This window comes from Urocitellus parryii, chromosome 1 (genome assembly GCF_045843805.1).
Source record: "Urocitellus parryii isolate mUroPar1 chromosome 1, mUroPar1.hap1, whole genome shotgun sequence".
NCBI classification, from domain to species: domain Eukaryota; kingdom Metazoa; phylum Chordata; class Mammalia; order Rodentia; family Sciuridae; genus Urocitellus; species Urocitellus parryii.
Window position 1 is genome coordinate 61,699,409 of NC_135531.1, and position 16,739 is coordinate 61,716,147.

At 32.6% G+C, this 16,739-nt stretch overlaps 1 protein-coding gene across 1 annotated transcript in view; it reads right to left on the bottom strand.

Annotated features, from left to right (window-relative positions):
* The window catches only part of Tbca (tubulin folding cofactor A), a 74,428-nt gene that overhangs the window by 23,250 nt on the left and 34,439 nt on the right, over window positions 1-16,739 (bottom strand). Inside the window, exon 2 of the mRNA XM_026393282.2 lies at window positions 2,019-2,124. Coding sequence (XP_026249067.1) covers window positions 2,019-2,124 — 106 coding nt within the window. The remainder of the gene's footprint in view (window positions 1-2,018; window positions 2,125-16,739) is intronic.

Genomic DNA, 16,739 nt, shown 5'->3' on the forward strand with positions numbered 1-16,739 from the left:
TAAAGTTTTAACACATTATCTGTAGAAGATATTTCAGACTCTCCTTTTTTTGAGCATCATCTAGATTTTATTTTAAATGCACTGTAAATTAGATTTTAAATAGTAGAGCAAATGATATGACGTACATTTTAAAGAACTCAATCTGGCTGTTGGGATGGAAAGGAATGGAGGATGCCAAGAGTCAAAGAGGTATACCAACTAGGAGGCTTTTGCAATAGTTCAGGCAAGAGATAACAGTAAAGTGGACTACAAAGATGACAGTAGAGAGACAAGTAGAGGGAATAAGAAATAGGGCCTGGTGATGTTTGACAGGATTATCAGAAACAAAGAAGGACCCAATAAATATTTGGCTTGGGTATCTGGATAAGTGAGTTCTTTTTTTTTTTTTTTTTTTTTTTTTCTTTTTGGAAGTAACCTGGGTTGGAGGAAGATCAAGATTTCAAGATTTTTATTCTGGACACCCAAGAAGATATGTAAAATAGGTAAACAGTTAAATGTGTATATCTGGAGTGGTCAAATCCACAGATATAAAGTTGAGAGTCAGTGGCACTAGAATGAGTGTCAAGTAGGGATTCTGGTTTTTTGTTTTGTTGTCTTTTTAAATACTGTGCTTAGACCAGTGCTTGGCACATAGTAGGTGTTCAATAAATTTTATTGAAGTGAACAAATAAATGGGCATAAAGATGGCATATATTAAGGTCTATGAGATGGTACAAGAATACCCAGAGAGGAATTGTATAAAAGTATACATGTGGAAAGAGATAGGTTCAACAAAGCAAATTGGAAAATAATGATAGTTAAACATGAGAAAAATCGGAAGGCTGTTCTATCAAATTTGCCCATATAAAAGAATAGGTGTAGTGGTGCATACCTGCAATCCCAGCAACAACAGAGGCTGAGGCAGGAGGATTACAAGTTTGAGGCTACCCTCAGCAACTCAGAAGGCCCTGTCTCAAAATAAAAAATAAAAGGGGCTAGGGATGTGGCTCAGTGGTTAAGTACCCCTGGGTTCAATCCCCAGTATCAAACAAAACAAAACAAAAAACCAATGAAAAAAGCCCCAATATTTCAAGGAGAAAGTGGTTACTTGTATCAAATACTGTTGAGGTACGAAAGATGAGAACAAAGAAATGATAACATCACTGACAGTTACATAACAAGGGCTAATGCACACAATCCTCTCTCATAGGAAGGAAGGTATTATGGGTACAGATGCAGGTAGAATGATAGATTTTGTGGTGGAAACACAAGGAAGTTCCCTGACAGTTTTTATTTTTACAAGAAATTACAAAACAAGTGTCTGCTGAGGGTAAACATTCAATAAATGCTTCAATGGTAATACAGAAGGTGCTATGGAAGCATAAGGGATGGACCCTTTTCTGTGTAGAGGTGGATATGGAGGAGGCTTATAGGAAGAAACAGGAATTAATGTGGAGAGAATAGGTTAAAAAAGGAGAAGGGAAAGCATCCCATATATGGGTAACATTTTAGAGGCAAAGAAGAAAGGGCATATTTAGGAAATTAAAAGGCAGACACCTAAGAGGTCCAGGTAGGGACTGATGAAAGTTGAGGTTAGAGAGATAAGCAGATGCCAAAATTAAGACTCGGAGGAGACCAAAATTGGTCATGACACAATCGGAAGTAGTCACTGAGAAATGCAATACATATTTTATTTTGGTGAGCTTCCCATCAATTTGGAGAAGATATTTCTAAATTTAAATATGTAAGTATATTTAACATAAGATTAGCCCATTTTTATATTTAACATTTAGAGAGGCCATACAGCTTAGTATACAGTTTCTAGAGCCAGAATGCTTAAGTTCTCAACTATGCTACTTAGCAGCTGTGTGACCTTGGACATTTATTTCACCTGTGTTTAAGTTTCCTTTTCTTTAAGTGAAGGGTTTAATGGGAAGAAGTAAATAACAGTACCATCTTAGAGGGCTGCTATAAAGACTATATTAGCTGATATGGTATTCTAAATATGTTAGCTATTACTATTTAAGATACAATTTTACCTGCTTTTTAAGGGCATAATTTTCACCATCTTCAGCTTTCATTTTTTCAATCTTTTCTTCTTGTTGTTTTGCTTCTTTTTCATACATCACTTTTTCTTTGACCAATCTACAAATAAGCCAAAAATATTTCAGAGAATTAGCTTCTTCTCTAGAGAATAAACCACACTTAACAAAGAAACAACGTAAATATAAAACGTACTTAAAATACTAAAGTTGATGGATTAGATGGGGTGGGAAAAAGGAAAAAATACTTTAGCTATAATGTAAGTATGATCTTTGTGCTCTTAAGCCCTCTGTCTAATTAATGCAAGTGCAATCTATCAACGCATGAAATTCTTATTTTTAAAACTAAAAATGTGTTCCACTCTATTCTACTTACAATGTGAAAACAATACTCAAAATTATTGTGTACTAAAATTTCTGTTTTGATTTGTGTGTGTATACACACACATGTGCTTGCTCTGCTGGAGACAGAACTCAGGGGCTTTCACATGCTAGGCAAATGTTCTACCAGTGAACTACATCCCTAGTGAATTTGGTTTGATTTTTGAGGTTAAAAATTATATATTTTAGGGGCTGGGGCTGGGGCTGGGGCTCAGCAGTAGTGCATTTGCCTGGCATGTGTGAGGCACTGGGTTTGATTCTCAGCACTGCATATAAATAAAGTAAAAATAAAGGTCTATCAACAACTAAAAAACAACAACAAAAAACATGTATTTTCTCTGGTTTTTATACCAGCTACAAAAGAATTAACTCAAAATGGATTGAAAATCTAAAGTTAAAAGCTAAAATTATAAAACTCTAGGATGAAAACATAGAGGTAAATCTTGGTGACCCTAGAGTGGGCAACAAGTTTTCAATATGACAGCAAAAGCACAAGCAACAAAAGAAAAAAAAAGATAAATTAGCCTTCATCTTTGATTAAAAATTTGTGTGCTTCAAAAGGAACTACAGAATGGAAACAAATATTTGCAAATCGTACACCTGATAAGGAATTGCATCTAAAATATACAGTTCTCTAAAGAAGATACACAAACGAGCAATAAGCACGAGTCATTAGTCATGAGTAAAATGCAAATCAAAACCACAGTGAAGTAACACTTCATACCCATTAGGATCAAAAAGTCAGGTAATAAATAACATATGTTGGCAAGGATGCAGATAAACTGAACTATGCAACACTGCCAGCAGCAATGAAAACTAGTGTTGTTGGGGCTGGGGATGTGGCTCAAGCGGTAGCGCGCTCGCCTGGCATGCGTGAGGCCAGGGTTCGATCCTCAGCACAACATACAAACAAAGATGTTGTGTCCGCCAAGAACTAAAAAATAAATATTAAAAATTCTCTCTCTCTATCTCTCTCTCTCCTCTCTCTCAAAAAAAAAAAAAGAAAACTAGTGTTGTTGCTTTGAAAAAGTTTGGTGAAGCCTCAAAAAATTAAAGTTATCTAATATCCCAGTAATTCTATTCCTAGATATGTACCATAAAGAAATAAAAACACTTGTCTACATATGTCTACAAAGATTTGCAATAGCATTATGTATAATGGCAAAACATGGAAACAACCCCAAAGTCCATTTCAATGAATGGGTAAAGAAAATGTGATATGTCCATTCAATATTTGGCAATAAATAGGAATAAAATACTAATTTACACTAGAATACAGATGAAGCTGGTAAACATTAGACTACTGTGAAAGAAGATAGTCATGAAAGGCTACTTATTGTATAATACTATTTTATAGAATAAATCCAGAATAGGCAAATATAGAGACAGAAAGTAGATGAATGTTTGCCTGTAATTAGGGAAGATACAGTAACTGGAAAGGGTATGGGTTTTCTTTTTGGAGTGATGAAAATGTTCTAAAACTGATGTGACTGTTGTATAATATAAATATACTAAAAAATAAAGAAATATAGACTTTAAATGGGTAAGCTGTAGGACGTGAATTATATCTCAATACAACCATGATCAAAAAGGAAACCAAAAGTAAAGTTTGTGATCACAAAGTCAGTGCAGGAGAAAGTTCCAAGTACTGATACCTCAAGCACAACAGCTAAACAGATAAATACTATGTATTGCCATTGTATTTGTAATTTTAAATTACTTTCACAATAATTTAATATTAAGATAAAAATATAAACCCTCTGAGATTCAAAGTAAAATAATTGATTCATATCACTACATATACTTGTCTAAAAGTTCCTTTTAAATAATAAGAAACAGTACAGAGAAGGCAAATTGCCAGTCTGCTTAAGTGAAATCTAAAGATGGTTCTGACTCACAATATTAAAAACAAAGAAAAGACAGAAAGAGAGAGAAAACAGCAGGGGAAAGGGGGGACACAACCTAGCTTTTCTTGAGTGTTTCATTAGGGAACATGGGTCCTGCATTCTCATTGCAGGCTGGAGCTAAATTGAGGCTATGCCTCTTTTAATTGCCCCAATTCACATAACTTCCCATTTTCCAAATACTCTGGCCTTAACATTTGGCCTCTAAAAAGCATTTGAGTTCTTGATCTTGCATATCATCAATGCAACAATGTTATTTTTGTCTTTATTATCATTATATAATTATGATTCTTATTCAGAGTATCAGGTATACTCAGAATCCACTGGATTAGCAATGAGACTTTCAATACCTGTAAACCTTTTTGGCTATAAAACATCCCTAGTAAGAAAATTGCTGGAACTGGACAGCTATACGAGAGCAGCACAATCCACAACATTCTATCATAACTCAAAAACTTTTTCACAGGTTGGCAAACGTGGTCAGGGAACCAAATCTGGTTTGCTATCTGTCTTTGTATAACCTAAGAAGTATGAATGTTTTTTGCATTTTTAAAGGATTAAAAATTTTGTGAAATGTGAAAATTATTTGGAATTCAAATTTCAGTGTCCATAAAGTTTTAGTGGAACACAGCCATACTCATTCATTTATGTATTGTCTATGACTAGTCATGCAATGACAGCAAAGATGAGTAGCCAAATGGCATGGTATGCGAAACCTAATATTATTTACTGTCTCTGGTCTTGTACACAAAAGGGTTGCTGATTGCTGACTTGAAAGATTGCCACTTAACTCTACTCAACCTCTAATTAACTTTAACTTTTATTACACCACACTGTAGTCAGTTTACTTGCTGGGTCTTGAAGACAGGATGAGGTAATATTCATATTGTATGCCTCATCTTCACATATAACATTCACTATAAACTCAGTGAATAAAAAATTAGGTCTAAAATTTCACTATTGCCTTTTAACATTATCAAAGAAATACATGAAACAAGTGTGACAAAAGTGATTCACAATAATTGAGAAATAAGAATAATGTGGTGACTTTTGAGGAAATATATAATGGAAGAGGAGGATTCTATGTGTGGGACCACAGACTATTAATCCCAACCATCCTACCCCATTGTGCTTGTCTATGGAAAACAGCAGCAACGACTCCAGCAAAATTGAAAAGATACCTAAATATACACCACATCTGAAAGGTAAAGGTGTTGAATATTTTCATGGCCTTTGGGATATCAAAACAAATAAAACTGTTTTTAAAAGTTACATTTGGGGGCTTTGGTTATGGTTATGGCTCAGTGGTAGAGCGCTTGCCTGGCATGTGTGAAGCACTGGGTTCGATCCTCAGCACCACATAAAAATAAATAAATAAATAAAAGTCAGTGACTAAAAAATATTTTTTAAAAAAGTCACATTTTGTAAAAAGACCTGGGAAGAAAAAAAATATTGAAAAGCAAAATCACTACTCTAAAAAAGAAAATAAATCACCTAGTTAGTGAGAATCCAATAATGCCAGCATACAAAATTAAAGTGAATAAAATGCTTGGGCAAGATGTAGAATGAGAAACAGAAAAGGGAAACCAATGTATTGATGACAAGTCACATGATATTTAAGAGGTTTATAGTATATATACAACTTGAACTTCACTAGATATTACCAATTTGATTTCCAAAGTGATTTTATCAATTGATATCATCGAAATTGTAAGGTAGGAATTTTCCTACTTGTTTGGCATCCTGGTGAACTATTGGAATTGTCAGAATTATTAAATTTCTGACAATTAGAAAAGTGTGAATTGGCATTATATCAAGGTTTGAAATACTAATTTCCCTGGTAAGGTAGAACATCTTTATCTATATTCTTATTAAAATAGTAGTTATATAGATAAGTATTTATTGAATCAATGAATAAATATCTTTTGGTGAACTTTTTTTCCCCTTTCTAAGGAAGGCTAAGATTTAATTAAAAAACTTAAGTATATACAGCTACAATTTTTAAATTTGTTAACTAAAATATTTTTCTGTAACTTTTTTTATGTTCCTATAAATACAGAAATATATGAAAGATTATAAAAAACAAAAATTTAAGTCATTCATATTCCCATTGCCCAAATTCCTACTGACCCAAAATGCACATAATTCTAAAATCCAATATACTATAAAAACAAGGTTTTTATTAAGCTTGACACAATCTTTTTAGCAGCAGTTTCACCTCAATTGACATAAAAATTATAGATTTTATGTATACTTAATGTGAATAGTCACATATTTCACTGCAGAACATTATATAATAGAGTGTTCTTCTAGATGCTATTAGGTAAATGCACAATACCTTTATAAAATCTAAAAAGAAACTGCAATTCAGAAACACATACGGGTCAAAGGATTTTTGTATATTGGATTATAAACCTGTATTAACATATTAGTATTTTCCATCAGATTTTTTATCTCAATATGTATGCGTGGAATTTTAACACACATAAAAATAATGGGGATAAGATATCATTTTTAATGTCATTAAATATGCTTTGAAAATATAGCTGTTAGTGGCTGCAAAGGATTTCATGGCACAGATACGAAAGCTTATTTAAGTATTATCCTATTTGATATTTAGGCAATTCCCATGTTATATGCAATACTGTGATGAACATCCCTACCCATGAATTTCATCAACATACAATATTTTCTTATTGAAAATGTTTACAGTATGTAGTACACAACCTGAAATTAGACTAACCCCCTTCCCAACAAACCAATGATCATTTACTAACATTTTTTTTCCTACTAATGTGATAGGCCACTTTGGTCATTCATTATTTGTGAGAAACAAAATACAAATATTAAACAAATCTACCCCTATTTTAGTTCATCATTTGATATTTTAATTTTATATCTTTTTAGCAAAAGCTCTGATGTGCTTATTAAAAGCTTATGCTAAAAAGATATAGTATAAGAGTAGATTTTTTTAAAAGAGAATAAAATTTTCCAGAGCTGTGGGGAAAAAAAAAAGCAGGATCAATGGAAAAAAATCTCATCCATGTACATTAAGAATTTCCAGAGCTCCCAGAAAATTAAAGCTTTTAAAAAGAGAATAGGTCACCTAGAGAAAAAAGAATCAGATTGACATTATATTTCATATTAATAACATAGATGCCAGGAGACAATGGAGTAAACCTTTCAAAGTTCTGAGAGAAAATGATTTATAACTCTGGATTTACAACTATAATAAAGGGTGATAGAAAAATTCATTAACACATTTAGTAGTTATTTATTGAGGGGCTACTATATGCCAGGTATGATTTTATGTACCAAGGATATAGTAGTGAATAAAACACAAAACTTAACAGTACTTTTTAGTGGGGAAATAAAGACAAAAATAAGAAAAATATATATAGAAAAGTAGAATATGATAAGTACTCTAGAGAAACAGCAATAAGAGGATTGGTAATACAGGGGACTGCAATTTAAAATAAATAATCAGAGAAGGCCTCTTTGAAAAAAAGAATATGAGTTAAGATCTGAAAGAGGCAAGAAGTCATGCATATAGCTGATGGAAAAAGTTATGAACCAATGGAACTTTTTAGAGTCATATAAAAATTCAAAAAGTTTATCCACTATGCCCCCCTGAGAAATCTGCTTTATAATATACCTAGCAAACTGAAAATGAATATCAAGAAGTCATGAGACCAAGAAGCTATGTTTGACATAGAGTAACAGTCAAATGAAGGGGGGTAAAATCCCAAGATCTAACCTGCTATAAGTCTGGAATACAACTGGTCTAAATGGAAATCTTAGTGTGAGCTCATGTGGGAGAATCTTTCAAGAAGAATGGAATAGATTCTAAGGAGAGATAGTGAGTAAGAAGATAGAATATATTACTAGATAAAGAAATAATGCTTTTTTTCCTTTCAATTAAAAAAATAAAAAATTAGGAACTCTAGGAATCCTTCCCAATGATTATGATTGTAAAATGAAGCTACTGATGAAGAAGAGGAGAATCCATTTAGCCAGAATTTATAAGAAAATCTACTTTTTTCTTATACTATATCTTTTTAGCATAAGCTTTTAATAAGCACGTCAGAGCTTTTGCTAAAAAGATATAAAATTAAAATATCAAATGATGAACTAAAATAGGGGTAGATTTGTTTAATATTTGTATTTTGTTTTTCACAAATAATGAATGATCTTTTAGGCAACACAGGATGCATTGAGAGAAATACAATCCTGTATTCTATACCACAAAGTGAAATAATTATAATGCACTTATTCATTTTCAACAGACCTGCAAGCAAAATAAATACCCCCACCTTGTTTAAAATATTTGCATTTTAAAGTTTGTTTATAGGCTAAGTAATGTCTAATAAAAATTTCTCAAAAAACCCCATGATGTTTAGTGTCTAACATGACCCCTGGTGAGCAATGAAACTTCAGCATTTCATAAAAATTATAATACCTATGTAACCAATTCCCTGAATTAAAGCCGTGTTTGAAATTCCTGGTATGGTTTCCTTTTTCTTGACAGATGCAGTTCTCTTCTATTGATACAGTTGATAAAAAGCTCTCCTATTTCTGAAGAAACTAACAACACTTGAGATTTTTAATGTGTAAAAGATGAAGGAAAAGAATAAATTTTCACTGGGGGCCATTATGAACAGATCTTTGGGGAGTGTATTGCATTTAATACTTGGAATCTTATTTAAGTATTATCCCCATTTTACAGTCTCAATTATGACTTCCCACAATATTTTTTTTAAAAAAATCTTTAATTAAAATAGAACTTCATTTTACAACCATAATCATTGGGAAGGATTCCTAGAGTTCCTAATTTTTTATTTTTTTATCATTTTAGAAATAAATAAAATCCAACGGCTGCATTTCATAAAGGTGGTCAAAAAATTATACTACTAATGGAAATTAATCTGAAGACAGCGACACTAATGAAAATAGGTTGGATAAATAACTTTTGAGGTTTTATCCTTTCTAATGGCCATAACTAAATCTATTCTCCCCAAACCAGTTGTTTAGTAAAGTTCAACAGTTTTAACTCAAGAAGAGAGTTATGATAATGGCATCTTATGAAGCATTATATATAAAAAAAATCAGGCAAAAGATTGAATCATTCAAGAAAAGCTAATTAAAATGATTTTTAAAAGCAGCTAACATAGAAGCCACTTACAATAAGCCAAGTAAGCTAAATGCATTGTGTCACTTAATCCTCAAGACAACCCCTACAAAATAAGTACTGTAACCATTCCCCTTTTAGTAATAACTGAATTAAAACTCATCGAGTTTCAGTATCTTGTTCAAATTCTCACAACTACTAAGTGTCAAAGAGTTATTTTATTCTAAAATATATACCCTTAACCACTAGTGATATATTTTTTAATTTTTGTTAATTTTTATGTGGTGCTGAGGATTGAACCCAGTGCCTCATATGCATGCTAGACAAGTGCTTTGCCACTGAGCTGCAGCCCCAGTCTTAGTGATATATTTTTTATTTTTTCAAGTAATCCTCAAATATTTTATGTGTTAAAAAAAGTGCTCAATTATGGTAAACATTGTTGGCTGCCTATTCTGTAGGCATTCCTTTGTTTCTTACTTGCTAAAACAATGTATAATCGTCCAAGAAGTCATGCCCTTCAAAGGAAAATATCAATCATAATGGTCCTACTCACTTTGCCAAGTGATAGTTTGGGCATCTGCAATGACTCAATTCTGGACAAAACTTCATAAGGGTTATTTCTTCTGGGGGTTCTGTTATGGTTTAGATTAGGTGTCCCTCAAAAGCTTATGAGTGAGACAATACAAGAAAGTTTAGAGATGAAATGACTGGGTAATAAGAGGCTAACCTAATCAGTGCATTAATCCCTGGATAGGGATTAACTTGGTGGTAACTCTAGGCAGGTAGTATGTGGCTGGAGGAGTTATGTCCCTGGGGGGTGTGCCTTTGGTGTTTATATTTTGTCCTTGCTGAGCAGAGCTCTTTCTCTCTGCTTCCTTATGCCATGTTTCCAGTTGCTTTTCTTAGCCACACATTTTCTCCATCATGTTCTGCCTCACCTTATAACCCAAGGAATGGAGTCAGCCATCTATTGATTGAGACCTCTGAAACCATGAGACTTCAAGTAATCTTTTCCTACTTTAGTTGTTCTTATAGGGTCTATTGGTAGCACTAATGAAAAAGCTGACTAATACAGGCTCTGAGAAGGTCATCATTGCACTTATATATATATAATTTATTTTCTCTCCTGGACATTGTCACCTCTATATTATCCTTGCCAATTGTGAAAGGCCTGTGGAATCAGGAAGAAATCCAGTTTAAAGGACAGGTCATTCTGTGTTGTCAGGAAACTCCAGTTCTTGATGATGTCACTGAACTACCAAATTAACTGATTCTTTAATGTATATTACCTCTCTGAACTACCAAATTAACTGATTCTTTAAAGTATATTACCTCTAGATTTCTTACTGTATGAGATAATAAATATTCTTACAGTTCAAACCACATGTAGTTTGGTTTTCTATTACTTGAAACTGAAAGGAACTGAAGTACAAGATCATTAGATTGTTCTTCAGGTAAAGAAATAACACTTTTCTATTGTGGACTAATTCATTCTAAACTGATAAACCTTTTAGAAATTGAGGTACCTCATCTTTTTCTTCCCATACATAGGTTTAAGAAAATAAAGATTAAATGACCTATACAAATATCAGTTTTATGTTTCTCATTATATGAAGAAATAATCCATATAAATTTTGTACAAAAGGCTATATTTTATACTTAAAACAGTTTTATGTAAAAATTTAACAACTTTTGTTTTTAATAATCATAGTAGTTGCTGGTGGCTAATATACAGAATAAACCATATTATTTTCTATTTAAATCATATTTTCAATTTGTAAGGTACTTCTTTCTGTAACTTCTAGAATAAAAGAATAAAATATCAGGGCCCCTGAACTATAACTTGCAGAACAGGAATTAAGTACCTAGACAGTATCATCTATAAAATTACATTTTTGGCATGATGGGGTTGGGAGAGATGTTTAATAGTGCTACAAAGGAAAAAATATGGTACCAGCAAAAGTGTATCTGCTTACAACTAGGGTGCAGCAGGATGTTTTCTAATGGGAAAACACATGAGAACTGCATTAATTAAGAATTCCCTCAGAATGGAAGAATTGAAGGTTGACCTCAGAATCTAATGATTTAGGGGTCACAGTCTATATAGTAAAAGTGTGGAGTTAAAATTCAATAAGTTTTAGTTATTCTTTACTAATCCTCTTATGGTTGGTTTAAGCCCCCAAGTAAAGCCAGGTGCAGTGGCACACATCTGTCAGGAGATTATTCAGGAGATTGAGGCAGGAGGATAACAAAGTTCAAGGCCAGCCTGGGCAACTTATTGAGACCCTGTCTCAAAACCAAATAAAAATGGCCTGTGATACAGCACTTGCCTGGGATGTTCAAGGCCCTAGGTTTAATCCCCAGTACCTCAAATAAAATCTTAACTGAGATTTTCTGCTATTCCCAAACTTCAACGGACAATTGTTCAAGATTCTGGGGTCAGTGAAAAACTAAAGAATTTGTGACGGTATGCTCTCTTAATAAAACTTGTTAAAGTTAAAAACATTAATGAATTAATGAGATGGGGTGGAAATAAATGTGTTTTTGAAGTGGAAAGCTTCTTCCTTTCCCTCCTCATCCTCTTCCCCTCACTCATTTTCCAAAACCTAACTCCAGCACCCTTGTCTTTTGGTAGACCACTTTCCCATCAATCCTAATACTTCCCAAAATGACACTATGGATCTTATGTATATTCGTAGCATATTTATTATATCATCACTTAAGCTGAAATTTTTGTCTGCTTTCACTCTTGAAAGTGAAGTGCCCTTAAAGGTAAAGTGCCTCATATCAGCACCTAGCAGAGTATGTACCTCACAGATATGTTTACTGAATGAATTCTGAGTTCTCAAAATCACTCTATGAGGTAAGCAAACTATCCACTGTTATCTCCATTTTCAAATGAGAAACTGATTCAAAGAAAACTGATTCATCTAAGGTCAGGTGGCCAAGAAATGGTGAAATTGGGATTTGAAATCATGACTTAGAATTTCAAGCATCTATACTTAAAACCATGCCAAACTATTTCCTGTTTAAATCAATTTTTAAAACTTAAATCTCTTTCACCTATTCCCAAAGTAAAATCATTCCATAGTTCAAAATCTGAATAGCACAAAAGAGGACTAAGTAAAAAGGTAATTTATCCCTGGTCTCAGCCACTCAGTTCCTACCACTGGAAACAACATCTTATCAATTTTGTATGTAATCTAAATGAAAGTTTAATTTGATAGTATTTGTTATTTTATAATCTTCCAGTATCTATTAATTAATCCATTAAACTGGAGATGGTTCAAGTTCTATTAACTGCTCAAGTAGAAATATATACTTTAATTAATTTTTAATAAAGTTAGGCAAGACAAATTTTGTAATCAGCTAAAATTTTCACCAGATAGGGTTTCATGGCAGTCCTCCAGAAAAGAGAAGGGGACCTCAACTCAGCTGTCAGGTTTTGAAATACACCACAGAAAAAATTTTCAGGATTCAATGAAAGAGGCACAAAGCAGAGTTATCCAGCCATAGAGCAGGATAAGCACTCAGAGGGAGAGGGAATATGGACACTCAAGAGTGAGATGCACTTTGGGGTTCTGGGCTATTCTTTAAAAACAAACTTTGTAAATGGTGAGAATGAGAGGTGGCATGAGCTTAATGAGCTTGATTCTTTGGGTCACAGATTGTGCCAGTGGTATGGTTCTTCTCAGAATTTTAATGTAGACATTGTTGTATTAATAGATAATATTTGGACTGTACCCACATCATGGGTCTCTAACAATCTCTTGCTCTAGGTTTTATTGAATTGGTCTAAAAAATACAGAATAAGCTAACAAGATACATAGGAATTAATTAACTGATTTATGATCCTTTTAAGAATTCATGCCTGGGAGAAAGCATGCCTGGTGAGGGTGCTCATAAAGTCTTACTGTTTAAAACTTACAGTCCTTTTATCCCTTCCCTGCTTCTCTCCTTTCTATCTACCTCAAAAGGACACACACCAAATCAAGAGTCAAAACTGTTGTTCACAACATTACAAAGCTCTTGACATATCATATTTCATACATTAGATTGAAATGGGTTATGAACTCCCAATTTTACCCCAAATGCAGATTGCAGAATCACGTCGGTTACACATCCACAATTTTACATAATGCCCAATTAGTAATTGTTGTATTCTGCTACCTTTCCAAAAAAATAAAATTTAAAAAAAAGAGTCAAAACTGTTTTGATATTAAAAAGCTTAGTGATTAATAAATTGATAAATATCAGTTATAATTTTAAAAACAAATATAAAACTAATTATTTCACTAGCTTTCTAAACTGTCTCTAAAGAAAGTTTTGAAATGATGCTGAATTTAAAAAGTATACACTACTGAAAGGGCTAAGGATATCATGAACAGCTTCTGCTTGAGTTTATAGGAGAAAGCCAAAGTTCCTCCCATAGCCACTTCAACTCCATACAAAACACGGACAGTGTTAATTACCACCTAAAAGGATAAATCTTTCTATACACTTAACTTTTTTATCCTCTGATCAGACTCATATCTCTAACTGCCTTTGGGTCTCTATTTAGAGATGTCTATTTAGACATCCCACCAACAACTGAAACAGATTGAAAACTTAGCTTATCATCATCAACCCTTGCTAAAATAATACCCTTCCCAACTTGAGCTGTCAATGTCAGAATTCTGTTCTCAATCTTACAACCTTTGTGATATTGTTTACTAGAAGCCTTTCATAGTAATTAGTTTGGCTAAGTATGAGACAGAAAGAAGTACGGGTGAAGAAATTCTGTATGCTTTTGTTTTTATTTTTTAAAAAACAACTGTACAAGTACTAGACAAAGTAGGGCTGGCTTGTGAGCATTTCATGGGATAAAGAGCTAAGCTGTCTTCAAGTTTAATAAAGCCAAAAGAGTGATCCAGTTACAAAAAAAAAAAAAAGAAAAAAAAAGAAAGAAAAAGAAAAAAAAGAACTAAAGCCAATTCTTAGATGCATTAAAAGAAGCAAAGAACTTAAAGGACAATAGACAAATAGCACTATATTGGAAAAACGGCATCTGAACTATTACTATTCATAATTTATTTCCAAAATTATTATATACAATTTAGATCTAAAAGGTACAATAGACAAATAGCACTATATTGGAAAAACGGCATCTGAACTATTACTATTCATAATTTATTTCCAAAATTATTATATACAATTTAGATCTAAAAGGTACATCATATGGACACTCTGGCACACATCTATAATTCCAGCAACTCAGGAGGCTGAGGCAGGAGGATTTAAGGCCAACCTCAGCAACTTAGCAAGGCTAAGTAACTTAGTGAGACCCTGTCTCAAAATAAATAAATAAGGGCTGGAAATGTAGCTCAGTAGTTATGTGCCTGTGGGTTAAATCCCCAATACCCCTCAAAACAAACAAACAAAACCCCAAAACAACAAAAACCAAAAGGTACATAAGGCAGCAATTGAAGGTCTACATTGGCAAACTAGAATGTTAGCAAAGGACTAGCAATGTTATCATTCTAGTCTATAAAATAGCTGTTTGCCTATAACCTAGTTGATGGGTTATGAAAATATTTAAAACCAATATAGATTATCATAATTAAAACAGGAAAAAATATAATTTGATACACATGACTTTAGTTGACTGATGACTCTTCTCAAGATAATGAAAATTAGCATCTGTTAGAATATTTGAATTTTATCAAATTATAAAATAAGCCAAATTTAATGGTATTTCTTACAATAATTATTCTTGGTGATCCATCAACTTGGATTTTAGTAATTCTAAAGAATTACTAATAAAATTTTGGATTATTACTCAGCAATAAAAAAGAATAAGATCATGGCATTTGCAGGGAAATGGATGGCATTAGAGAAGATTATGCTAAGTGAAGTTAGCCAATCCCAAAAAAACAAATGCCGAATGTCTTCTCTGATATAAGGGGGGTGATTCAAAATGGGATTGGGAGAGAGAGCAAGGAAGGAAGATTACCTCTAGATAGGGAATAGGAATGGGAGGGAAAGGGAGGGAGAAGGGGAATTGTATGGATGATGAAAGGAGACTCTCATCATTATACAAAATACATGTATGAAGATGTGAATTTGGTGTCAACATACCTAATATATAATCAGAGATATGATAAATTATGGTATAATGGTGTATCAAGAATGGTAATGCAAAAATAAATAAATAAAAAAATAAAACTGAAAAGAAATTTATAGTATTAAGTGTATGCAAAAGAAAAGAAAAATATGACAAAATCAAAAGGCAAAAAAAATAATAAAATAAAATTTTGGGAGCAGAATCTTGAGATTTCCTTAAGTTGGAATGTCTTAGGATCCACAGAATTCAAACAATTCAGAAGAATGACAAAATAATCATTTGTTGCTAATAATTTTCATTAAGAAAAATCCAAGAATCAGTTGGGGTTGTGGCTCAGTGATAGAGCGCTTGCCTAGTATGTGTGAGGCACTGAGTTCAATTCTCAGCAACATACAAAAATAAATAAAAGTCCATTGACAACTAAAAAAAATTTCAAAAAATGCAAGAATAATAAATAATTTTCACAATATACTAAGAGTACACATAAACAGTATTTATTGTCTATTAAAGAACCCACGTTCAATGTACATTTATTTTGTACTTTCCCACATATAAAGAAGTATTTTTTCAAAGTCTTCAACTGCTTATTACTTTTTAATAATATTTGGTAATGATATTTGTTATAGAGCTTTACTTGACAAATTTAACACACAGTAAATCTGGTTTGAAAACTCAGTAAACATTTTCTTAATTTTTCTAACATTGATTCCCAAAGAGGCTAAAGCCCTCCAAATCTTTCTTTTCTATGATACTTATAGTTCATAGTTTATGAAAGTTTATATTAATTCAAATACTCCCTCTTTTACTCTTCAATTGCTTGCCCAGAATAATTTTACAACATGAGTTTCTGAATTTGTCAGTTAACATTTTAAAAAGTTGCATTGTCATGAACAGAGATATATCAACATTTAAGTTCTTATCCCATGAATGGTATGTGTTCACATAAAAAAAACATGAAAAACCTCTATCTCACAAAAGCAAGAATATATAAATAATGCATTTTGTGGCATTTTAAGAATATCACAACTTTTGCAAGTTGTTCTACATAGCTTTCCCGAACTATTTAGGATAAGTTATTTGGTAGAATCTTTCAGGACTTTTGATTCTGCAGATAAACTACCATGATTATATATGAACACATATGACAAATATCCTTTTTTCTAGTCAACCTAAAAAACCCAAGTAATAACTGTAGCACTTGG